The 27,404-nt window shown below is 33.1% G+C and overlaps 1 protein-coding gene across 12 annotated transcripts in view; it reads right to left on the bottom strand.

Moving 5' to 3' along the window:
* milt (trafficking kinesin-binding protein milt) overlaps positions 1 to 27,404 on the bottom strand; it is a 79,085-nt gene that overhangs the window by 5,086 nt on the left and 46,595 nt on the right. For 6 of the 12 annotated variants that reach the window (XM_088197906.1, XM_088197898.1, XM_088197899.1 and 3 more), the window contains one exon: positions 3,381 to 3,457. In XM_088197906.1, coding sequence (XP_088054032.1) covers positions 3,381 to 3,431 — 51 coding nt within the window. In that variant the 5' untranslated portion in view covers positions 3,432 to 3,457. Of the gene's footprint in view, positions 1 to 3,380; positions 3,458 to 3,659; positions 3,856 to 7,657; positions 8,000 to 22,647; positions 22,968 to 27,404 lie in introns of those variants that run through there. The other 6 variants (XM_088197901.1, XM_088197900.1, XM_088197902.1 and 3 more) reach the window with 6 other exon arrangements.

Raw genomic sequence — 27,404 nt, 5'->3', positions numbered from 1 at the left:
TCACAAAGACAAAGGTTTTTATAATATACTTACGTATTACATAAACTCAAGACATAAAGTTTACTACCACATAAAATAAATACGATGTTTGCATTTCAATGATAAAACATAATTTCAATGACAGAAATTAAATGTTTCTCAATTAATTTATTTATCTACGAATATCAAAGACAAACTCGTCTCAAACTCGATAGCTAGTTTCAGCCCTTAATATTAATAACTTTAGACAATCATCTCGAAATATGCCTTTGATGAGTTTATAAAAAGTGTTATTTAGTAACTATTTTAATTTTTCGCAGGGTTAAAACATTTTACAGGTTTTGATTTTATCTATAGTAGCCATGAGCTGCGATTTTCGCGCTATCGCACAATAACCAGATTGTTCTGATTTATTTGAGCCCAAGCGGAAGTTTCCAGCTCTTTCTGATACCGCTGGCGTCTGTGACGTAAGGACTTGAGGATAAGCCTATCAATTGTTAAGCATTTAGAAAGTCGAAATAAACGATTGAAGTAGCAGCAAAATAGTTTCGCTGGTCTTTCCCGCCAGCGTCAAGGTCGAACGTTACAAGACAAAAATACCCGATTTCTCCTCAAGAGAAGCTAAAACATTGACCTGGACGTCTACATGTCCCTTTAACTCAATCGCATTTTTTGTGTTACACGGTGCATGAGGAGTTGTATACAAAATACATTTTAGAGATATGAATGCTATCGTATTTTAACAGCTCTGTAAATAAGTTTAATTCAAAAAGTAATAAAAAGTTCACACGTTTTGTGAAGATAGTCTGGGAGTTTTTTCGATTTATAAAAAAACGTGCGATTGAGAAAGGCGCTTCCGCATCTAAGCCCATCATATGCAAGATTAAAATCGGTTGGAGAAGAAATGATAGGGCGTCTTTACAAAATTTCTCTGAATATTAAAAACATGTGCGGGTCAAATTCAAGTCAGATTGTATTTTTTCTTAATAAGTCAAAATTTTACAAGAGAGAAAAATTAAAATTTAAATACAAAAATAAAAATACATTTCTGAAATTGTATTTAAGTCTTTGCGTTTTTAAGGTATGGGTTAAATGAGATAAAAATTTTATATTCAATACTTTTATTAAATTATATATTCTCGATCTTTTTCTACAATTATTTTCCACATATTACTAAAAAAAATTATATCTGATTCAAAAAACAATATATTTTTGGAAGCAATAAATTCTTAAATGTCGTTTTTCATATCCGTTTTTGTAAAATATTTTTTTCACTTAAAAACTGTTTCAGGGGATCTAAATATATGATCGTCGTTTAGAGCAATGTCTGAAGAATACAGTGGATGAGAGAGGAGTTTCCAAGAAAATCCATTGACTTTTATTGTTTTTTTGGATACATTAAGGCGAGCGCTGTCTTGATGTAAAATTATCTTTCTTAAATTCATAAGGGAAGGTATTTTTACGGTCTGAGTTGCTTTTAAATGAATTAGCTGAGCATACAACGCGTATGTCGTAATTGTCTGCCTATAATTCAATAACTCATAATTAATTATGTCCTTCATATTCCACCAAATACATAACATTATTTTATTGGGGTGTAATCATATTCTCGGGGTTGTAATTGGGTGTTGATTGGTTATATATATATATATATATATATATATATATATATATATATATATATATTATATATATATATATATATATATATATATATATATATATTTATATTTATATATATATTTATATATATATATATATTTATATATATATATATATATATATATATATATATATATATATATATATATATATATATATATATATATATATATATATATATATATATATATATATATATATATATATATATATATATATATATATATATATATATATATATATATATATATATATATATATTACAATTGCTTATGCAATATAAATTTTATGTATTCATTTGCATTCGTTTGATATAAACAGAAAGAGAGTTAGAGGAATAAAAAAATAACCATGTCTGCTTCCTTTATCGTGTCTTTTTTCTATAAAAAATGTTGGGTTTTTATATAATCATCCATCTAATATCTCAACTATTTGATTATTGAATAAAAATGTATGAATATTCGTATGTTTTTTTGTATTAATTTATTTAAGAAATTAGTGGAAAAGTGATTGGTAATAATATGTATTTAAATTAATCATTGATTACTTTCATAATCGTTAAACTTTTTGAATTGTATAAAATATTCGTCAAAAGAAAAATGCTTAATTTATTATTTTGTTTTTGATCAACTTTTTCAAATCACCAGAATTATGATCAGCTGTGATTGAATTAATTTTTCAAAATTGATGGAATATTTTATATAAATATATACAATAGCTAATAATGTTTCGAAATTTAAATTTAAATTAAAATTTAACGGATTTGCATATAAATTAATTAATTAGAAATAAATCAACAGCAATAGAATTATTGAAGTGATTGAAATAAAATCTCTGCGTCTTTAAACAACAAATACAAAAACGTAACATGAACCTTTCAAAAAATTACGACGCACACATGTTTCTGAAACGATAATAAACGTTACGACTTCAAAATTTTGTTTCGCTTAACGAACGAATTCTGCGATTTTCGGTCATACATATTTAGTAGATACGGCCGATAAACATTTAATTCACAAATGTTTTTCAAAGGCGTAGAAGCATTATTTATTTGAAAAAAAGCGTCTAATTGTCTGGAATTTTGAAACAAAATATATGCGCATAAAGACCATTGATCAGTATATATATTTTTTTAAATTTGATTTCAGATAGCATGAACGAATATTTGAATATTTCTCAACTTCTGAAACTATTTAGGATATTTATAAGACAATCGATCAAACATGAACCGAACTCATTAGAATTTATATACCCATTAATTCGTTTCATACACAGAGATATGGACTTTTGGCAAGTGAAAGAATTATATATATATAACTTATGAATTGTAATATTTGTATTGAGATTGAATTAAACCAAGCTTTCACAATTTATGAAAGCATAGCTTTGTTCTTTGATCGTCTGTGTTTAAGAAATTTTATTTGGCTTCATTCAAACTAGAAACTGAATAGCACCTTTTCTCAATTCAACACTGGAGAATATCACGAATTATCTTGCAAATACAACATTAAAATAGGTAGGATAGATTCTTTTTTAGGGCTCCACAATTGAAATAAGGTTAAAAGCTACTGGCATAGATCCTCGTATTGTATTTGTACTTATTTACATATTTGTCATCTATCAATGTTTTTATTTTGAGCTAATATTGATGTTTAATGATGAATTATGAAAATGTATTATTTACCTACACTTCGACCTATAACTATAAGTTAAAATTGTAATAATTTGGGAGCACTCACCTCTTCTAGAAGCCTCGTAACCGCCTCGATGTCATTGTACGTCTTGGTCATTTGACTCACTCTGCTGCCGCATAGAACTGCAATAAGCAAAAGAAGGGTTCGCGTTAAGACGGTTGGACGCCGTTTCGGGGGTAGGGGGGTGTTTGGATCGATAGGCGAGGGCGAAGGCGAAGGCGAGGGCGGACCGGCGCACGGGCGTCGCATCGATCGGCGCGCCCTGCTCCCGCTCGCGATGCAGCTCGCGGATGCACTCGCGATCGTCGTTCAATCGTCGAACACCTTCTACCAGCAGATCCTCGACGGAGTCGCGGCGCACGGGGACGGGCGCGAAATCGTCGTCATCGTACTCGTACTCGTCCCCGCTGTCGTCCCCACTGTCGTCGTCGGCTCGCGACGAGGGCGGCGAGGTCGACGAGGGTGACGAGGGCGGCGAGCCCATCGCGACCGACCGCCGCACCTCGACTGCGAATCGATCGCGAGAGCGCTTCGGGAAAAGCGCGTGGGAAAAGTCGCGATGCCGTTGTTTACGTACTCGATCTCGCGGGGTCGTCGGTCAGCTGCTGTCGATCGATCGTCGGTCAGCTGTGTCGGCGGCGACGAGCCCCCGCGGCGGGCGGGATCACACTGTGGCTCGTCGCCCCCTAAAACCGGAGAGGATCGATCCTGCGCCCCCACCGGCGCTCCTTTATAAACAATTCAAAGGGGCGAACGGCGCGCGCTCGCCCACGCACACGCGACGCGTTGCAACAATAACACGGATTAACCCACTGAGGGCAAGACCTTCATTCACGTGCAATAACCTAGTAAACGGCTGCGCGAAACCTTTCAGGATCATGATTCAACGCCTACTAATAAAAATACGTTAATTCGCCTTCCCAAATAGGAGTTCTCAGAATGTGTCTCTTTCACAAAATAGTTTACTTTTTGAGTTTGATTTGGTTCAGTAAAATATGAGCTATATTTTGTGTGTTGCACACTTGCATTTTCAAGTAAAACGTGTGGGTGCAACATGATTTGTCGCCTAAAATTTGGCAATGATCACGCGGTATACATTGCAGAACGTTCACCTGATCATTACAAAACTATTTAGAAACTACAGAGGAGGTTAAAATGTTATAGGTAACTTATTCAGAACAAAATCTAAAAGTGATTAGTAAAATCAGAATTCAAAATCAGTGACATCTATTTTATATAATTATCAGGTGGCTTGATAAGAAATGTAATTTTTGTGACTACTCGACATATTTTTACAATATTTAATTCTTCACAAACTATCGAAACATTTTCATGAAGTAGAGATGGACATATTCGCTGAATGATTCGAGCGATTCTGAAGCAATTAAATGGTATGGTAAAATGGTAAATCCTAGATTAACATATATATTTATTTATTAATTGTAAATTTTCCGTTGCAACTATTCGAATAATGAACAGTGAACAATTAAATATTCGAATACAATTTATAAATATTTTTCGAATATTCACACCTTGACGATATTTTAATTATTCTTGATTTAAACAGTAAAAACTTAAAAATAAATATTTTTATGTTAATACTTTTTATTTAAATTTTTTTTTGAAAGTAGATTTAAAGTAGTCATTTAAATTATTTCTGCTGCCGAAAAGACTCATTTAGCTGCTGTCGCTGTGAGTTTATTGTCAACAATATGCAGCAACTACAAATCGGTAAAAAATATCAAAAATATATTACAATATTAAATTATTTGAAATTAAACATTAAAAATAGATAAAAAAAATCGATACTAGTCATTGAGAAAGTCCACAGCTACATAATATCAACTCAGAAATATGAGTAATTTGTGTGGAAATATTAGTAAAAGGTGTTTCTCTAATTATTTTTATGCAAATTCCTTTTTGACAATAAGATAATAAAAAAATAAACAATTGGCTCCAGCGGTACATCTGAAGAAAAAAATGATTACCAGCATTGTTAAAAATGGTTCGGTGATTATTGCGCAAATTCTGATCATATATGATCAATATACACAACATATATGTACATTTAAGAATATGTAAATATATATAAAAAAATATTGTCTGTGTATATAACATATGTAAATATGATTTTAATTTAAAAATATAACTTTATAAAAATATTTTACAATTATACAAGTAACTTACATTGGTATGATACACTTACATTTCCAACCATTAAACAAATTATTACGTAGAAATAAATAAACATATAAAATAGTTGGAATTAAAAGTAAAATATATATTACCGTTAAACATAAAAATTCTATTATAAATATGAACGAATTACTTTAAGAATTTTTAAGAATCGGGCGAATTTATAAACATATATATGTATTAAAACAACAATAAATAAAAAATCAATTAATTGTCGATTCGTCGGCGTTCGCCGCTTTTAAGGTTTTCTTATGGCTCCCTTTGGCGCATTTTTCATCTGAATAAAAGTCAAACAACACAAGAACTAAAGCCCAAAGATCATGGACAGCGAATAATTTACGCAGATTGAGTGTTACGCTGACTTTTCATTGAAAATCTTCCTCTCTGATGAGCCACATTTCCACTACTCTGGGTATAGTAATAAGCAAAATTTGCCGCACATGGTACGAGCTCATGTGATTCACAAGAGTTCATTGCATGCCCAAAAAGTGAATGTTTGGTACGCATTGTGGCCAGGCGGCGTCATCAGGCCTTACTTTTTTGAAAACGATGAAGGTCGGATTGTAACAGTCAATGGTGAGTCAGGAACGTAATTTTAGCCTTTTCCAGAAGACGACGACAAAAGTTGGCCAGTCAATCATTTTTATTATATATCTATTTCATTAAGATTCGTAATATTTCATTAAATGACATGCATTTTTTTGGCCAAATTCAAGGGGTTCGTGTTTAGAATCCACGTCAAAAGCAATAAAATCGTGCCGTCGCCGTCACAGTGGAAACGCTCGACTATCTAGCGTTCATATTTTTATACCAATATTACGTCTTACAATAAGTGGGAATCTAGTGAAGCATATCTGAATCGAATTTTGATCAATAGAAGAGCGCAAAAAACAATTATCCCTTCTCAGAAGTTAAAAATTCACGTCAAAAGCAATAAAATCGTGCCGTCGCCATCGCAGTGGAAGTGGGAACGCTCGGTAACAAGCGTTCCTACTGCTTTCGATTCTCACTTATTGTAAGTTGTAATATTACATAAAAATCCACATCCGCACAGTTATAACCGAGATACCGCCCGAAATGTAAGAAAAAGTCATCGAAAATCACACCGAAAGGATCGGCTGCTGCAAAAGTTCCAGTTAATTTATATTATTTTTTTAAATTAATAAAATACATTAAATGCTCAATTACAATCACCACGGTAAACCTTCGCAATGTCCAGAAGAAAAAACAATCCATTTGGACATAAAGGAACTCATAAACAATGTGTCAAAGCACGTCATTATTACTATCGCAAATACAGAGAACCCATATTTTTTGTGCACCATGGTTGCGCAAAGAATACGGCATCGGGCGACAGAAAAAAATACTGTTAATATTCAACACTTGAATTACGTGATTTTCAAAATCTGTTTATCTATTAAATTTTACTCTTTCAAGGCGTGGACATATTTCGTTGGTCGAATATATGAGCGCAATAATTAGTTGAATGTATTTTTGTGATTCGCCGGAGACCTTCCCAACCTACGATACACAAGGCCTGACTTCGAGAGACGCTACAGCAAAATGTGACGCGATTTTAAAACCCGAAAAAAATTAATATTGTACGCCAATGCAAAATGAAAAAGATAAATTCAGAACAAACACCAGTACAGTACTAACACAAAAATGGGCTGTGATTAGGGTTGCTAATAATCCCGTCCTTGATCACGGTTGAGTGTCAAGTTGTACCAGAATTTCCCAGATGACTTTTTTGACAAAAATGTCTGAGGGGACCTTTTTTATTTGTCCCGGTTTAGAGCTTCATAAGTGATTTTTTACTTTACTACGTATCTGCAGGGTTTTGTACAGCGATGCTCTAAAATATACGCCAATCACACGGTCGCATTTGAATGCGATTCATATTTGAACTTTGAGCCGGACGCCACATACTAAATATACCGATCGTCTTTAAGTGAATGAGTACCAAGAGATTATAACGACAAAATATTGACACATCTCATAAAAAATAATCAAGATTCAACAAGAGCAGTATATATGTATATATGAATGGTAAATTGTTAAAGCATCAATAGAGGTGAAATGACTTATTCAGTACTCAGTTTTAAAAAAACGTCGAGTGATTATACCTTTGTCGAGCAGTAGCGTTCGAACGACGCGAAAGTATAAACTTCCGTTCCTGTCCCTGGCGATGTGGTACAGAAAGTCGGGATACTCTCCGAGACATTCGCGCAGATAGTCCTCGTCCAGTGGCGGAAACTCGTCGGATTCTGGATCGCACGACGAGGAAGGCGCCTCCGGGGGATGCTCGACTCCGTACTCCGACAGCCACTCTTGGGTCGAGCAAAAACTGCACTTTTCGCTAGAGCAACCCTTCGCCGGTTCGCCCGACCCTTCACCGCCGCAACGTCTATTCATCACATTTCACCGCGTTTCGATAATGTACTATTTCTACGATCGACGTCTTCAAACTGCACGTATAGAATTATTATTTTTATTATAAGCGCGCGTTTACATTGCATATAAACATCCGGCGAACGACTGTATTTAGACGCGAGTTCACGGGCCCCGACATGCTGCATCCGGTAAAAAAGTACCGACCCACGTTCTTAGCGATTGTGCGTATAAATAGCGTATGAATATACGTACATATGTGTATAATAATCCCTTGCCATATGTGGATTTATTAACCATTAACCGTTCGAGGCGGACGGAATAATGGCTTGCGATTTTCACTCGCGTTTCATTTGCTAATAAACGATTGGCTCGGTAACATAAAAACGCACATTAAAAACCACCACAGACGCGTAATGACGGATAATATAATAAACTAATTTCATGATGATTTTTAGATACTGTTGCATGTTTGCGGAAATTTTAATATTATAATGCACGTGTCCATCAGGATTTCTTTTATGTTATGAAAAGACTAGAGAAGAAGCAATTACACATAAAAAATGATGATTGTAAAAACAACACTTCCTTAGTTTTTCATGATTTTAGCATACTACAAAAAGTTGCCATACGAAACAATACGTCACAATTATTCCACGTTGCACAAACTCAACGGTTCTCCAATATTTCACGCCAGTTCCGCGTTTTTATATAACAAAGTGTTACAAACGGTGCTGAATTAATATTTCACGCGTGCGGCCTCGAATATTCCACTAAAAAGCGAACGTATTACTTATCATCTATTATAATCGTGTATCTTCCACTCTTATATATTCACACAAATAATACAATGAAAAAGGGTTAACGTTAACGTTTCGTCCGCAGCGATTCGCGTCATGTACTGAGGCTTCGCGGTGGTTGTTTCGTGCGCTATATAAAATATACATTCATAAATACATTGCGTTACATATATGGGCAAAATTAAGTGGCAGCGACGTAGAGGAGAAATCGATTCGGCAATGCTGACGATTTAAATTGTCTGCAGTGTCGTGAAAATTGTGGAAAAAAGGGTTACGTTTCTTATGTACATACGTACGTACATTTATGGTTAAACACCGGACGTTTTGAGAAATTCAAAGAGACGTGGTTCAATAAACTTCAAGGTGTAATCAGATTGGAATGAATTCAGAGGATAACATCTAGGCTTTTATGAAAGGATTCTTCTGTTACTGTTAATAATCGTTACATTTTATGAAAGACTAGCTGTATTGATTTTAAAATATGAAAGTGAGACACAGATAAGCAGCGGGAGATTTATTTTTACATATAATGTATGTATTTAATTCCCGATCTAAATAAAATGTTACATATGTAATTTGCAGTACCCTGCTCACAACATATGCACATTCTTACTTTCCCTTAATTAACATATATATTTAACACTCCACGTCATCCGGAAAAAACATAATAACTTGAATAATATCCATTTCCAATATACACCTTTTAAATATTACACTATGTTTTAAAAATGTGATAGCTATCCTTACCGATATATCTACAGACTTCTGATATGAGAATTTTGGTTAAAGTATATTTAACGCACGTTACCGAGCATTCCCAATGCGACAGCGCCAACACGATTTTATTGCTTTTGACGTGCATTTTTGACTTCTGAGAAGTGATAGTTGTTTTTGCGCCCTCCTATTGACCAAAATTCGGTTTAGATATGCATCATATGATTCTCACTTACTGTAAATCGTAATATTGTTATAAAATATCCAAATATAATCGCTAGATAACCGAGCGTTCCCACTGCGACTGCGACGGCACAATTTTATTGCTTTTGATGTGGATTCTAAACAGGGACCCCCTTAAATTTGGCCAAAAAAATGCATGAGCTGAAAACAACTTAATATTGAACCATTTAAAAGCTTTCAATCACGCTTGTTTGTTGCCTTTACCTCAAATTATTTTTACAGAAATTACAATAAAACATTTTAAAGCCTATTATATTATAAATTTTGCGCAGTTGAAAATAAAACACACAATTGAGGAATAAAATAAGTGCTTGTTATGAATTTCAAGTGTTTAGCGCCCGAAATTCAATTGACAAGCGCTGTGTTGCCAGATCTCCCTTGATCGAAATATTTTAACGGCCGTCCCAAGCTGTTCGAACGACGTAATACAATAACGAAAAAAAGGGAGCAAATAATATATCCAGTTTGATCATGTGTATAAAAGCAGAAATACAGAGCGCAAATAATAATGACGACATCTTCAAGTATGAAAACGAAACAAATAGAACCAACCGCTTCCCTCTTCACGTCAATTCTGGTCTTGCTCGAGGTCCGTCTTTGAACTTCATGTATACTATTATACAAATTGTACGTGAATGTAACATATAAATTGCTGCACAATATCAAATTTATTAATAAAATATATTCAAATAAAAAAATTAAGAACACGCGTTGAACGATGTTTTTGTGCACTGACTGTTGATTATAAATGGACTGTAACTCAACTTTTGTTTACATTTTTATATCTTTAGAATCTGCGAGCAACCAATGTATGATTAGTACATAATTCAAACATTTATATGTTAAGTATAAATACAAAATAGAATAATCTACGATAGTAGGTATTATATTGCCCCACTTCAATTATTGTGCAACAATATCATATATGATTAATTAATTAGATAAATCGATGTTGAAAAAATTACAAAATAGGGCAGTGAGAATAATTATGAATAAAAATAGATTAACTAGTTGTAAAAGTACGATTAAAAGATTTAAATGGTTGGATATTCGGAGGTGTGAATTTATATAATAATATTCCTAGGACAATCTGCAAAAATAAAAATGTAGCGGGTTTCCTCAATGGAATAAAGAAACACATTCGTGCGTTAAAAATAAATTATAATATTCAAGTACTTTTTATATATTCTGTTTTATTTGTACAATACTGTGCAAAAGTTTTGGGACACCTGATCCAGTAACATTACTTGAAAAATAACATAGCATCTCGGTTTTTATTACAAACGATTTTTTCTTGTTGCTGTTTAAAACATAAGAGCAGTACTGCGATTTTTTTTATTAGTTATTGGACTTTCTTCGAAATTATACGAAATAATCCCAAACTTTTAATTAATGTTCAGAAAATCGACTGCAATTAATCCTTGCACTGTACGAAATTTATTGCTGCCAATTAGTAATAAAAACCCGAGATGCTGTGATGTTATTATTCAAATAATGTTACTGTATCAGGTGGCCCAAAACTTTTGCACAGTACTGTATGTTTTGATTATATTTGTTAGGTGAATAAACAAATAGTTATCTTAGCTAAATACATTAATAAAATAAACATTTGTTTCAAATTTAAGCCACACCAAGTAATGGTATATTATTTTAAAGCACCGCCTTCAGAGTTATATTTGTATGTAAATATAATGGCTCACTATTTTTATTTGCATTAAATTTTAATACCGAGCAACGCCGAACTATAAATAAAAATACGCATTCATTCAAGGCTTTCACAAAAAAGCGAACCTTCGAAATGCGACAGTACCGCAATAACTAAACTGTTTTGTTCCCATACGAATCGATTTCCGAAATGGTATTTACGTAACGATATGTCGTAGGACATAAACAAGCTTTAATTGACAACTTGTTAGCGACGTTCTCTGTCTGAATTCGTGCATACTGAGAGGCATATATAAACGAATTAGTCATATTTTAACGTTAGTGTAACGATATAATTAGTGTTCCGCACCGGCTCTACTTCAAAGTCACTGAAGTGTTTTACAAAACGACACATGCACATTAGTCTGTGATACATAGATAGATAACGAAAACGACAATATGTGGATTTAATTGCATTATAATGCCCATTTCACACCGATGCAATCGATGGTCTGTGAAATGAGAAAAAAATGTTGCCAAACTACTATACATGCGAGATCTGTTGGGAATACCTCGCTATCTCTTATCGCGCTCGAAGAGTTCGTACACGATATCATACAATGTAGACGAGCTACAGTGCCACATTTACAGATTTATTAGATTAGATATATTGGCGATTTTAGATGACGCATCTCATTTAACGCAATCGATAAACATACTTAAATTAGTGGCATCCCTGTGGATAGAGATCGCATCGCTTTGACGCAGACGGTTATTTATAAAAATCACAAAGCTCCGCAATATTTTGTTAAGAGGCAAAGTGCACCAGAAATGTAAAAATATCTGGAGCACCGCACAGTTGCTTTGTTTCAAAAAATCTTCCCGGTGGATGGTTAGCGTGAGAGAAGCGTCGCGTATAATGCATTACAAAACCAGTAAAATATGATACATGGCATATCTCTTGAGCTAACGGAGAATTAACGAGAAGAAGAAAAACTATTGTTGTCTTACATAAGCAAGTTTATTTACAATGGGGGATCGTGGGAGAAGATAAGCGCAACTAGATAACCCGGCGCTGTTCGCGCTTAAAAGGTTAAAAATGCGTATTAATTAAAACTGTTAATATAAAAACTGAAATAAAATAAGCTGCGATTTTACCTTGATGAGCTCGTTCGACCGAGCATTCGACTTCAATAATGGCGTTCAGCCTCGAAAGAGCATATTTTTTGTGATAATAGGTATGCGCACACATTTGCTCAATGCTGAAAAGGCAACCGTTTTATATAACAAAACACACGGTTGTTGTTATATTTAGGAATGAAGACTTAACGACTACGTTATTATTACAGTGCTCGTTTGTATGATTATAAAATTATTCTCTGGCGAGCGAAAGCCTCGTGACTTTTTGTCGTTTTCGATCCGTTACCTATTCAAGAACAGACATTGGTAGATGTTGGATCGGAAGGTTCACTGTCTGTCTGTCGGTGATAAATTATTCTAGTCACATCCCGACAGACACGAGCAGAAAAACTTTCAGTGCTTCGACTTCTACTGATTATATATCGACCAACGGTGGATGTTTTATGTCTGCGTTAAACCGATGTATTACCTCTTGCTATATACAGTATTCTTAAAATACTAGAATCGAAACCATCGGTATTTGCTGAAAATATATTACAGATCAAGAGAATGAGATTCTTCAAGAGAAGTATAGTGTAATTAAGAAAACGATCAAGATCTCATAAATTAACACAATCAGTATTTATGCAAGAATAAAAAGAAAATATAATTAAATTAAACGTAATTTCATATGTTTTTTACCTTAATGTTTTATATTTTAAGATCTCTGTTTTCAATCCCTTTATGTCTTGATTAAGTGTAATATAACAATGTAACATAATAACACAATACTAAACAAATATTGTGCTCTTTAAAAGTTGTTTTCTGGCAATTAAATACATAGTAAAGAAATTACTGAAATACCTAAATTTTAGAATTAGGTATATGTCGATTGTTGATTTGTATCGACTCATGAAAGAATTCAAGAAAACGATTCTTCTCTTTGGATAATAGTACGGATGAAGACCAAACGTATACATAGCGCCTATACCTACACTTCAATTCGGAACTCGCTTCATCAAGAACTTCAACCATTTCGAGTTCGTACTAAATTAAAAAATAGATACATTACCACGTTAATTTAAGCACGCGTTAACTTTCCACCGTGCTAATCAAACTGTATATAAAGCAGCGTCAAGGCGTGGCTAATTTACAAGAATTAGCTTAGTCACACGTAAAAATCGATCATGAACGTTCATAAAGCAATAGGCTAATTCAGTGGTCGGCAAACTTATTGGCCGAAGAGCCAAATATGTACATTACAACGATTCAAAATAGTTCTGAGAGCCAAATCTGTTTTTCAATTTAGTAAACCTTTATTATAATTTTAGACCTTCATTGAATTACGGGTACACTGAATAAAACTTGATTTCACACTTAATAAAGACTTATTCGTTGATAAACAATAATATGAAAGTAAGGTATCCATAAATTTAAATCATGACAATGACTGACAAACACTTAATGCGAACAATGCCTTGCATCTCCTTGGAAAGTTTCAGTAAGTCAGGTTTATATATTTTTGTCTTTAATTTTAGGCATGATTCCAGGTTCTCATCAATAAGACGACTTCTCAGTTTACTCTTGATAAAGTTCATGCTTGAAAAGGATTGTTCGCATTAATATGTAGAACCAAAAAGGGAAAGAACAGCAAACGCAAGTTTTTTCAGCTGATCGTCAGCCGATCGAAGTCAGGAATACTATTCCAGACGTTGAAAATGATCATGTCTTCATTCTCCAGGTCTTTCAAAGCAGACCACTTGTGTTGTGAACTAAGATCACATTCGTTCTTCTCCAATATTTCCAAATCAATACAAAGACGTTGAAATTTAGAGCTCTATATTTCCTTGTTTTTTAAATCCTGCAATTGTATTTCAAAGTTATCAATGTCAATGCCAAAAGGAGAAAATTTAAACTCAGTTATTGTAGCATTAATAGGATTTTTGACGAATGCTAAGGTCGCTTTGCTGTTTTTAAACTCCTGAAATCTGCTAAGAAATGCTTCCCTCGTATTTAAAATTGTTGTTTTGAAATGGTGTTTGTCAATAGAGTAATTATTTTCTTGGCGATGCTTCAGCAGGCTCGGAAAGTGAAACAATGTTTCCCTTTCAAAATCTTGAGCAAAAAGGGATAATTTGTTTTCGAATGAAATGACTTCCTCTAACATCGAAAAAATTGTGCTTCCTTTTCCTTGTAGTTTACGGTTAAGCTGACTTAGATGAGACGTAACGTCTACCATGAAATGAAAGTTTTGGATCCACTGATTTTCTGTAATTTCTGGATAGTGAACACCCTTCTCAAGGAGAAATGCTTCAATTTCTGGCAATAGGGACGCGAAACGTTTTAAAACGTTCCCATTTGATAATCATCGAACCTTGTTATGAAGCGTACTCACTCTCCATTTCAACTAAAAATTCTTTGAATTGACGAGATTAAGAGCTTTAGCTACAATGGAGTTGATAATCGTGATCACTAATCTCATAACTTTACTAATTTCTTCCGGAAATGTCTGCGCACAAAGCGCTTCTTGGTGAATAATGCAATGATAAACCAATAACTCGTGATTAATTTTTTCTTTCAAAATTGCAACAAACCCTTTTCTGACGCCGATCATACTTTTGGCTCCGTCTGTAGCCGCCAAATACGCAGATTGACAACTGTCATACTACTACGCTGCGCTGCGCCCCTACCGGACGAAACATGTACTACATCAACGCTCACGCATACATTCAACGTTGCATGGAAAGGACACTTGACCAGAATTAGCGTCCGTGCCCGTGGATATTTGTGCAAGAGCCGCACTCAAGGAGCCAAAGAGCCGCATGCGGCTCCGGAGCCGCACTTTGCCGACCCCTGGGCTAATTGATCTGACTAGACACACACAGCGGTCGAGGTCGTCGACTTGCGTCAATATTTTAGCCTTTTTAGATTTGGTGATTCGATTAGCATACAATTCGTGAGAATCGTGAATATGAACTGCAATGTCTAGATTTGAACAATGGACGTAATCGTAGCCGAAAAGCGGCGAGAAAGTCTAGCAAGGTGGAATATAATAAAATGTACATCTTTGAGTGTCGAGAAGTGAGTCGATCGATAGCGAAGCGTCTGAGTAACGGGGAAACTGTGGAGGTTATCGAGGTTAGTCATGAGCAGCAACATTAGGCGGACAATGGCAACAGTTCTGCGGGCGACCTTTTGATAAGTGGTTTAATTATAGTAATAAATTGGGCGACCGAGATGAGAAATGATGGTTGACTGTTGAGTACATAAGTAAGTGACTAATTGACATATGGAAACAAGCATAGCTATCACTGAATGGTAATACGGCATTTGTGTAAACACGAAGGAATCGCAACCGACTTATTGTTAACGTTATTGAACGGTCTGTTTATTTATATCGCTTAGTTGAAATCATAATTATAGTTACATAACACTGTGTTCTAGTTAAATAGATAAAATTAAATTATTGTAATACAGTAAATGTTCTTGTATGCCTAGAATTATTTTATTTTAAATAATTAAAATATTTCGTACAATATATAAATGAGGGTGATCGTTGATAATATTATTATTCTTATAAATCTACCGTGGTAACATAACTAAAAGGGTTAACTATAAACACACAGGTATGTATATGTAACAATGTCAGACTGGAACTAACAAAAAATCGATGACATATATTATTATGCTATAAGTCACACTAAAAACTCATAACCGGCATATTTTTTTATAGAACATTCTGCTCTGGATTTCTAGGTTAACGCAAGTTTTTCTTTTGAAACTATGTAGGTAAGTACTTAAATAATAATATAAATTACGGACTCTTCAATCACATACACGTTTCATTATATTGTCTTAGGTTTTTTAGGAGTGTAATTTATATAACTATATAAATACATACCTACCTAAGCATCAATCAATGTAAAAGTCGATGTAATCAATATCTCGATTTAAAAGATGATGCCAGATACAGCACGTTCTTTTTACGAAAAATAATTAACATTAAATTTCCTGAGCTCTATTATACTGTTGAAAAATATTAAGCGTGTAGAGGTTGAATTGTATTTAAAATGACGCATTGACCGCGAGAAAAAACTTGTCGCAATACGCGTTAAAGGCGCAATAAACAAAATGAGATTAATATTTACGACAAGTGCATTTTTTATATGACAACCAGATATCCTAGGCATTAGCTAAAAACACCGTTGACTAAAAGTGCGGGGTATTTAGTGTGTCCTTTTTATATAAGCACTAATTAAAAAAAGGTAAAAAAATAAAATATTTTTACCAGTGAAAATATAATTAATCTGGTAGGTGCAAGTAAAATTGTATGATTTCAACTTTTCCATACGTAGTAATATATACATACTCATCATTATTCATTTAAATGCGATGTACGAAGGTTACAGTGAATGTGTATTTTTGTGAAAGTTATATTTTCACTAGTCCAAATATATTTTCACCAGTAGATACATATTTCTCCTACCGAAGATAATTTAACTGATAGCGAAATTATATGCTGCTCTAAAATTTTATAAAACTCAATTTGACAATTGCGAAACGTCTTTGCTGTTCAAACCCAAACCTAACCTACACGAATTAACTAAACCCAACTTGGACTAGAAGTACCCATTTAAGGATAGCTATATTGCTGAACATGGGAGATTCCGACAAATGATTCTGCAAAAAAACGAGTTGCGAAAAATCAGGCCAGAATTCCTCATTTGAACTGTAATGTTTAGATTGTTATATATAATATATATTATTTTTTTATATGGTACATATAAAATAAAAAAATCCCTGATATGCGTGCGTGACAAACACAAGGGCGGAATTGCCAAATATCTAACTGTTTAAACTCTGACGGGTTTGAAAATTTTCGTAATTAGTGAGCGAGTAATGAAACCTCAAGTCAGACCAAGCACATATCATTCACTTCCATTCGGAATTTTAAACTTAGGATACAAGAGTTTGTCCGAGCTCGCACAAAGTGGAGCTATGCCAATCATCGACAGAGACTGATAAGATCGAGAAAGCAGCCGCTTCCCTCTTCACGCCATTACTGGTTCAACTATGATGTCAGAAATACAGAGTTCAACCCGATTTTGGATTCTAAAGACGCAGTCAAAGCTACGAAACCTTCACGTATTTAACACAATAATAATCATTTATAACTATGTAAAGTAATGGTGCGATATAATGATAAGCAATGCGCTATATAAATAAATAGAATCGCCAATCATCCATACAGATAATTACTATAATTAGATTGCAGAGATTGTCAATTTAATTCAATTGTTTCAGCCACTCCTAGTTTTGCATGACAACTCTACTACTATTTTGTAAAAAAAACAATCATATTGGCACTATTGCGGGTAATGAATAGTAAATATGAGTCATGGCTCGAGGATCACTATCGATTGAAACACTTCAGCTACTAATAATTGAAATTGTACACAAAAAAGCGTGTGACGCTGCCGTAACTGCAAAGCCGCTAATTGCGCAAGTTTTTTCATAACAATTTGCAAAACACATTTTCAAACAAAACCGAAATGCTAATTTTTATAATTTGAGTTGTAACAAAGGTCACACAGCTCGAGTTCTTTCATCATATACTCCGAAAGATATACAAGATGGTCTCTATTATATTAAATACGGGAGATAACAATGAAAGAACGCCAATGTAAACAAGCGGAGTTTAGATAAAATTATACAGCGAGTGTGTACACAATACGCATACAACATGAAGAAGTTTCGTCAATAATCATTAGTCTGGTTGTAGGGAATCTATTGTGTGGGATCTTCGAGGTAGGAAAGAAAAGAAAAGGAACGACAGGTGAGAAAGGAGAATGCGAAGAACATCACGTATAGAGAGTCGACGAAAAGTATCAGCATCAATTAAAATATACGTACCGGCGGTAAAAAGTGGATTGACCGAATTTAATTATTGCCAAGTTTTGAGTCAAAAGCGGATTGACGAGTTGTAAATTTATGGGGACTGAGAGAATGTTATATTTAGATATGGGAGATGAACGATTTTTTATTCTACATAGTCACTTCTTCGACATAGCACGACACTGTGCGCTCGTTAATTTCGAAAAAAAGTAAAATATTTAGTGCGAAAGCGGAATTGAATTTCTTTAGCATAATCGTGCGCGTTTATTTTAATAACGTTGCAAAAAATTGACAAGTGACGCATGCCAAGTTATGACGCTTCTTCATTGATCGAATATTTTAAGATCAATGAAATAGATCAGCTATAAATGTAAGATGTTTTATCAATTGCATCTGATCAACGTATTAAATAACAATAAATGATTAGATAATACAATTATGCGAGAAGAAAAAACTACATAGCTTTTTCTAGGTCAATACTAATAATATTAAGCCCACTATACTTAGATATGCAAAGGTGGTTTATTATTAAGAATCGTGCCTATATTCTCAGTGAATGCATCAATATAACTGTTATTAATCAATGTATTGCTGCTAGATTGCCTATAGGCATTTCTAAGATTAATATCTAATCAAATCAATGCTATTTTTAGCTATAGTAGCCATATTGATTCGAATGCATATGTATACATATTACTTTTTCTTAATCTAGATATAGTTCCAGTCTAGCGGCGCCAAGTCAACGTATTATATATGGAAATGTGTACAGTAAAATGTGAACTTGGCCGGCTTTCATATCAATCTCGTGATGGAGCCTTACGTAACATTTTTCGTCTCAAGGATTCCGCACTATACAGTTATATAATTGGACTAACTATGATATATTTATTTTGTACGCGGATTATATATATCCTTAACCATCCGGCACGCCTCGCAGGAAGGGCGGTTAGATTTATAACTGGTCTGTGTGCATCACCTCGGGCTGCTGCATTCCAATGTTGAATACCTTTATATATATGTATACATATATAGATAGACTAATGTGTGTAAACAAAAACAAAAATCCGGTATATATTATGCGTACGCGCTTTGATCTACGCGTCTTCAAAAATAATTACAATTTAACTGTAATGAATTATTATATTAAATAAATATAAACATATCTATAATGTTCTTGGTAGACGATACGAGATTGCAGAGGTGGTTAACCTAATGTATTATACGATAGAGCGGTTGAAACTTCAAGGAGATCAACTCATGCGAAAATATGCACTTGTTTTTAAATTGATCATATACGTATGCACATACAAATATTAAAATTGTTAAGTATTGCAAACTTGTATCAAATGTTAGATACACTATAATTATGTGTGCAATCAAAAAGAACAATGCACATGTAATCACATAATAAAATGCTAAGAACCACTGAATTTGTTATATTATGGTTTACCATGTAAGTAAAATAAAATAAGTATGATAAAAAAATAAGATAATTCCTTACAATATAACCACAGATTTTATTATCCATAATTTACCATCTAAACACGAAAAACACACTTAATTTAGAAATATTACGAATATTTTTATTTATAATATGCTGATTATAAATTATATTAATTAAATAAAAAGTTACAAACGTGGCCGTACCAGTACGCCCATACTGCTTAAAGGGTTAAAGCAGTGCTTCTCAACCTGAGGTGAAATAGAGAGGGTATGTAATGTTTTATTCTTACAATAATATGGGTAAACATATATAATCGCTTTCAAAAAAGTACTTCATTGCGATCAATGATTGTGGGGGGCCGGTTTTACTTGGCTACTTTGGAGCTATACGTTACATTAACAAGACAGACGAAGCGGCAGCGAAATAAACTATGTACTTTGTTCTGAGAAGGGTTATTTATTTGACTTTAGATTCCATTTGAAATGCGAAATTCTTTGAATGTGTCGCAATTTTCGGTAAAAATGTTCAACTTTAGATTCGCAGACGATACTTCTACGCATCGAACAAGATAGCCATCGTTTATTCATTCAAATCAACAGACCCAAGATCAAAGCCATTATAATCTTAATTGTTATCGTAAAAAATATTATTTTCTTCATAATAATTTATAGTACATAGTCAAAATATTTTTTTTATTTTCCGAATATGTTTAACTAATTATTTAATATTTTTATTATAAAAAATAACGAGAGCTACTGTGTCCCATTATTAAAATAGTCAACTCTGAGACTATAAATAACATGGAGGTTCATTTTACAAAACAAATGTTGCTCAGATTCCAGCATTTTTGGATTTTTGCCCGTGGGCAGTATTTTACCAGTGAATGGTTTTAAAACGGATTTTTATAAGATTATATGTGTGTATTATTTTGATACGTAATATTTGTATATATTATTACAAACTAAAACAAAATTATAATATAAATTGTAAATTATTTTAAAATATAAATGTAGTGTGAATTGCTTTCTACCTCCGAATAGAAAAATCGCTGCTTCATAAATATTATATAATCATAGTTCAATAAATTTAATAGTTTAATAGTAAACCAAAATTTGACCATTAGGATGTCGCAAAAAAAAAAATAATCACTTCTCAGAAGTCAAAAATCACGTCAAAAGCAATAAAATTTACGGCTCCGTCGCAAAGGGAACGCTCGTTACCGAGACTTGATCTAATAAAGTTCTAAAACTATAATTAGTTTTAGAATTTTGAATAGAAAAATTGACGTTTCGCAAATAGTAAATTGATTTTCAAAGACATTTTAGAGTAGCAGTTAAATAATAGGTATTTATCTACTGGTGAAAATGTATTTGGACTTCACTAGTGAAAATATTACTTCACTATAACATTTAAACAGCATGTGAATAAATAATGATAAGATGTAAATGTTGAAATCATATAATTTTACTAGCATCTGCCAGACAAATTAATTTTTTACTAGTAAAAATTTATATCTACCGGTGAAAATGTATTCCGATATGATTTTACTGAAATGACATATATAAAAAAAAATATATGAAAATTCCACACAGGGAAAATTCTGAACATAACCAACTGCTTAATATTTTTCTCTATTTTTTAGTAAAAAAAAATGGGTAATTATAGGAAATGTAAGTGTATCATACCAGTGTAAATTACTAATATAATTGTAAAATATTTTAAAACTAAGGACAGAATACCGTAGTCCGTAACGTCTCAGACTAGTAAATCTGAGGTTACGGGTTCGAGCCCCGGCAGCGGCACTCGAACTTTTATTTATAAAAATGCACTATTATAAAAAAAAGTATTAACTACCAGATATAATGAATACCTAATCATTATATCTGATTGACTTACTCAGTTGGTATATATTTATACCAGTATAACGCATTGGGCCTACGCATGTCAGGTAACAACGGAAAATATTTACGTATTATTAACCCTTTCATCGCGACTGATGTTGGGGAGCACCAATTTATGCCATAGGTTATGAAAATATTATTTCAATAAATTAAAATATTTTCAATCTTAAATTATAGAAAAAAAAATATAATACAAAGCTCAAAGGTTCATGACATCTTTAGGTGTCCAGTGCATACTAGCGATTTTCTTGATAACTTCTATAGGAGTCATCCGCGGTTAAAGGGTTAAATATGTATATTGAACATCTATGATCAGAATTTTTGTTTGAAATTTTAACTGTGCGCAATTTTCGTTTGCGCAATAATCACCGAACCAAATGAAACAGATCGATGGACGCCTTTGAAATGTAGCGTCACTTTCGACCATATGTATGCAGCGGATTATCTTTGATCGTGTGACTCGGTGGAGTAGATGACAACCTGGAGACTCATGGTGGGAAAAATAGATAGAGAAATACTGGACTGTAGCTGGTCTTGTTTAGTGAAGGCAATTAGTGGCTGGAGGAGTTGAAGTAGTATGGTCGATAATTATGTAGTGAATGTGAATCTAGATGCAGTTAATCGATACATAATTTAGGAATCCCCTGAATCTATAGACAGTAATTAAAGATCTAGTAAGCTCTACGTTTAAATTGGAATAATTTCAGTATAGACTGAAATTGTGGTTAAAAAAATTTACATTTTAAAACACGAATCAAATTATCTAAGTGGGGAACAGAAATACTGTGTTAAAGGGAGAGTCATTAAAAGTATAATAAACAAATATGACATCACTTTTATGAGTGAATACTGCTGAAACTATACATGAGGAAAATCACACTTCGAAAGCAATTAAATACTTTGTATTATCTCAAGATATACTATCATACAATTTATATATTTATTATGGATTATGGATGTATTACAAAACCGGATGCAGCATTGACTCGAATTCTTAAATTATCACTTTCGACAGCCCTGAATCGCACGCACGACACACACTCATATCAATATAATAAAATAAACACACTATTTCAAGCGATGAAGCAGTAGCGCAACACACACGTGCGTACCGAACGTACTAATTAATTAATTCCGAGCGCGTGCGAAAAACGGATCGAGCATTGTTTCCAATTGAGTCCGAGTGCCGAAGAGAAAAACGCGAATTAAGTCATGACATTATCAGCGCTAGTGATAGTATTAGTCATAATGCGCGTGCGACTCGCGCGATACTCGGACCGAGACTGACCGTATGCCGGCGACGAACCCTGGCGACGAGCGCGCTCTTTACGAAAAGACGACGATATACTGCACAACAGGGATCACGCTGGAGCTGTGCAATATTCGAGGTTTAATTGGGCAAACGGAGACGACGATAAGGATGCAAAGATGGTAGGCGCCGGTTCGGGTGGCTGCGTGCGCATGCGCGGAAACGAGAATATTTCGATTGATAAACCGAAGGTCGTCGGACTCGTGCGAAATGCAATCTCTCGCTTAAACGGCGGTCGAGAGATTTACGAATGTTGTATTATGCTAACCTCCTACGAGACGCTGTGTAAAAAAAGAGTTCCATGCTAATTCGCAGCGGATGTTGTGAGTTGTATCTCAATACGGTCACTCATTGAGAATCTGCATTACCCCTTCTCCTCGAAACACGTTCATTGATAATCTACAATTCATGGTGTTTTAGCCTTTGAAATGAAGTATGAATGAACTCTTATTGAATGCATGAAAGCACTCGCTGAAATATGTACGTCGGCTGATTTAGATTGCAACATGGTTTCTTAGATAAAAGCTGTACATTAGACACTTGCTCTTAACTACTTGACAAAAATAATATATAATACCTAAGTATAGAAATAATAAAATACTATTCCGCAGAACCATAGTTCCACACGAAGATTCAGTATTACATAAGACAAGTAGGAGTGCTAGAACACGTTATCCTATCTATATAGAGCTAACGTTCATTGTTTGTGCAGAAACTAAACATTTCATATCGAAGATATTTTAATGCCATATAACGAAAGGGCAACAATGCTTTATTACAAAACAATCACTTGCAATAAGCGAAGCGCACACAATTTTTAAAATTATAATATTCATTAGGAAATCTCTCTCGAAAAAAAAATTGGCAATTAAAGGGTTAACCCTTTAGTTCCCGAAATACGATATAGCCGGTTTTTGCTATTTTGGCGAGAATTTCCAGATCCCACGGCATTATTTTAATGAGCATTATGGTATTTGCTGCGAGATAAGTAAAATATATTTTATTATTCAACTAATAATTTTAGTTGTCACTATGCGCTACCTAAATTGATTTATATTTTTTAATTTTTCATCTGCGAGATTAGGAAAATCTAGAAAAACCTAATATGTAATAATCGACCGGTATTATAATTATATAATAATCACTTCGATCTCTTAGACACAATAGAAATTAAAAAACAAACGCTTGATGATCGTTCATTTCTTAATATGTCCACGTTCATTTCCTAATATGAATCGAAAACTTAGTGAAACTAGAAATTTAAAATAAAGTGAAGAAAAATAAAAGCCACACCCTTCGGTGATGTACAATTAGTGTACATGTAAAAATGTGTAAATATTGGAAATTGAAATTGGAAAAACACGAAATAATCTGTATAACTATAAATTGAATGCAAGTATTTATTAACAATATAAAAAACCTCTGTACGCAAATATCACTCACGTGCAAAGCAAAAATTTCAACTTCATAGCTTTGACAGTATTGGTAAAATGATTTTGTTGAAAGAATATTTATTTTTGGCACTTCTAACAATTACTTAAATTTTTGTTAATCTTTTGTTGTAATCCGAAAGGCATAAACCCAATGCGTTACAACGCAACTGGGTAAGTAAATCAGACATAATGAAACGTGAGTTTAGCAACCTTTAACTTATCATTAAGAATGAGAATGGAAAGCGCGATATGTTCTCCGTCTATCTAGAGCGGCAATGTCAAACACGCGGCCCGCGGGCCGTATGAGGCGTACCGAGCAACGATTTGTGCCTTTTAAAACGTGCTATTTTGATATACATAAGTTACTTTTATTTTCATACAATTTAGCATTCGAATAATTTAAAATATATCAAGAATACTTGAGTGATTGATCGCGACAGTAATCTTAAATATGGCAACCTAATGCAGTTTAAGCTTGATCGTCACCATTATCTGTGAAAACGCCAGGTATTGCCAAAATATTAATAAATATTATGTTTGAGCCCAGCACAAGTGTGATTAAATAAAGAAGAAGAAAAAAACAGAAATGGGTACTACAACATTTTTTATCACGTGCAAGAATAACATATTATGTCTAATAAAAGTTGAAAATATTAAGTCTTATGAAGGTTCTTAATAAATATAATTTACCAATGGAAAAGATAGTTAGTTTTGCAGCCGATGGTGTACAAAATGTTTTTATTGTAACGAAAACTGATCTCAGTATAACGAAATATATTGATCCGAATTTAAAAATGACGTTACAACTTGCACAATATTTCTCCGAATTTAGTTCGTCCTTGACTTGGCGTGCGCCGGACGTGTTCACAAGCGACATTCAAGGTATTTCGCCGACCCTCAAACTTTTTTTATAAAACATTTTTTTAAACAAATTTTATTGTGTTCATTACAGTATCCTTAAAAATGGACAAAAAACGGTCTGTCAATCTTGTAAGAGGTTATTTTGATGCTGTAGTAATATAGTAATTAAAAATAAAATAAAAATATGTCTTCTTCTTTACATTGAATATAACGAATATTCAGTATAACGAATTTTTCGGTCCCGCGAGCTTCACTATACTGAGGTTTCAGTGTATTAACATTTTCAAACAAAAATTTTCACTCTGGCAAAAAAATATTATTGCCTTCTTTGAAATTTACAAAATATACTCATCAAATTAATTTATTGAAATTAGAGTTCGATGCAAGATTTTCCGATTATAAAAACTGCGAATTACAGTTTCATATTTTTAATTCACCTTTGTCGATGATGTTGAAAATATTGACGAAAATTTACAAATGGAAGTTATTGAAATTCAGAAGCAAAAATTCCAGAATTTTATACTTATTTACCCCCAGATTGGTGTCCCAAAATGTTGTCTTTCGCGATGCGTATACTGGCTATGTTCGGAAGCACATATTTATGAGAGCAATTATTTTCTATAATGAAAAACTTCCGAAAGATCCAATTAACCGATTAGCATTTATCGTCAATATTAAAGATTACGTCAGTTCAAAATATTCAATCAAATTATAGTGATTTGATTTGTGAAAAACGGTACCAAGTATCTTCAAAAATATAATGTGTTTTTTTAATAATTTGTATACTTTTGAATACATCTAAAATAGTATTATATGTATTTTTACGGTCCATTTTTAAATATTAAAAATATGCGGCCCTCCGCCTTATGTAAATTAGCTTATGTATAATATTATGTATAAGACATTATACCAGATAAAGATAATTTACTAAATTGCATATATAAAAATATTTAAAATAGGAACATTCATTTTATATCGCCACTGGTCAATATTGCACATATTTACTGTTTCATGAGAATATTGTGTATTGTGAAATGCGAGAAACACGTACTAAAAAATCTTACGCAAACAAAATTTTTAATTTCAAAAATGTTAAATGATTGTCAAACTGTTTATTTGGCGATTATATTTTTACAGGAATCAAAATATGAAATTAGCTATAATGTTCGTGTGATTAAATTAATTCCTTCCTAAAAAAATATGACAAGAATAATAATTAAATACACAACAAAGCCAAACTGCATATATAAAATAAAATCTAAGAATCTTCGAGTTTATTATCTCGTCATATTGTACAGCTAGAGCTATTCGCAATTTGATGTTAACATTACTATAATATGATACTAATACACAAAAAATTCTTGATCGATTAACAGCGAAACATATTTGTATGACATTTTCGATTTGTGAGCGGAAATTAGTTTATTTTATGAAGGTAAGCCAATAGTAAAAGGTGTAACACGATTTGGTACTCCAAACCGCTAAAATATCACGTGATGCAATAATGCTATTCTCGGATAAGACGCCTGCATCCATCCAGGTATGTACTTTCATTTTCTGCAAAACGTTTAATATAATTCGCACGTTGTAACATCTCTCTCCTTCGCCAATTATATAAAGTCCCAATTTTAATAGTTTTCCGGGTTGTTATTTATAATTATAATAATAATATGTTCCGGAATAACTTGAAAAATACTACGATTATAATAATATAAACCTTCGATTACAATGAATTTTTTAAGCAATTACAGTGATTATACATGAAGCTTTTTCATGACTAGTGGCAAAAGACTTCAGAATATGGTTAAAAATATAGCTTCACACGATTATTATGACATTGCTAAATGTGAAATTGTTTCAGTTTAGATTCAATGATATTGAAATTTTACTCTCTCTATCTTAGTAACATTGATTAGCTGGTCTCAATTGTTGTATTGGCTTAGCAAAATAAACAGTAACTCGAGGGACGAGATTTTCAAGACGCTGTTGAATTAACCAGACAATCAATTATTTAAATCCGAGTTGCGTGGTTTGCAGCTTATTATTCTAAGATATCGATGAGAGTTTTCCTTGGATTGATGACAAAGACCATTGTTTAAATTCAACATGGAAAGAACAA

This window comes from Plectrocnemia conspersa, unplaced genomic scaffold (genome assembly GCF_051122295.1).
Source record: "Plectrocnemia conspersa isolate PC_06_02 unplaced genomic scaffold, ASM5112229v1 ptg000011l, whole genome shotgun sequence".
Taxonomy (NCBI): Eukaryota; Metazoa; Arthropoda; class Insecta; order Trichoptera; family Polycentropodidae; genus Plectrocnemia; species Plectrocnemia conspersa.
Note: the sequence above shows the minus strand (reverse complement) of the source record. Positions and strands in the feature narration are given on the sequence as shown.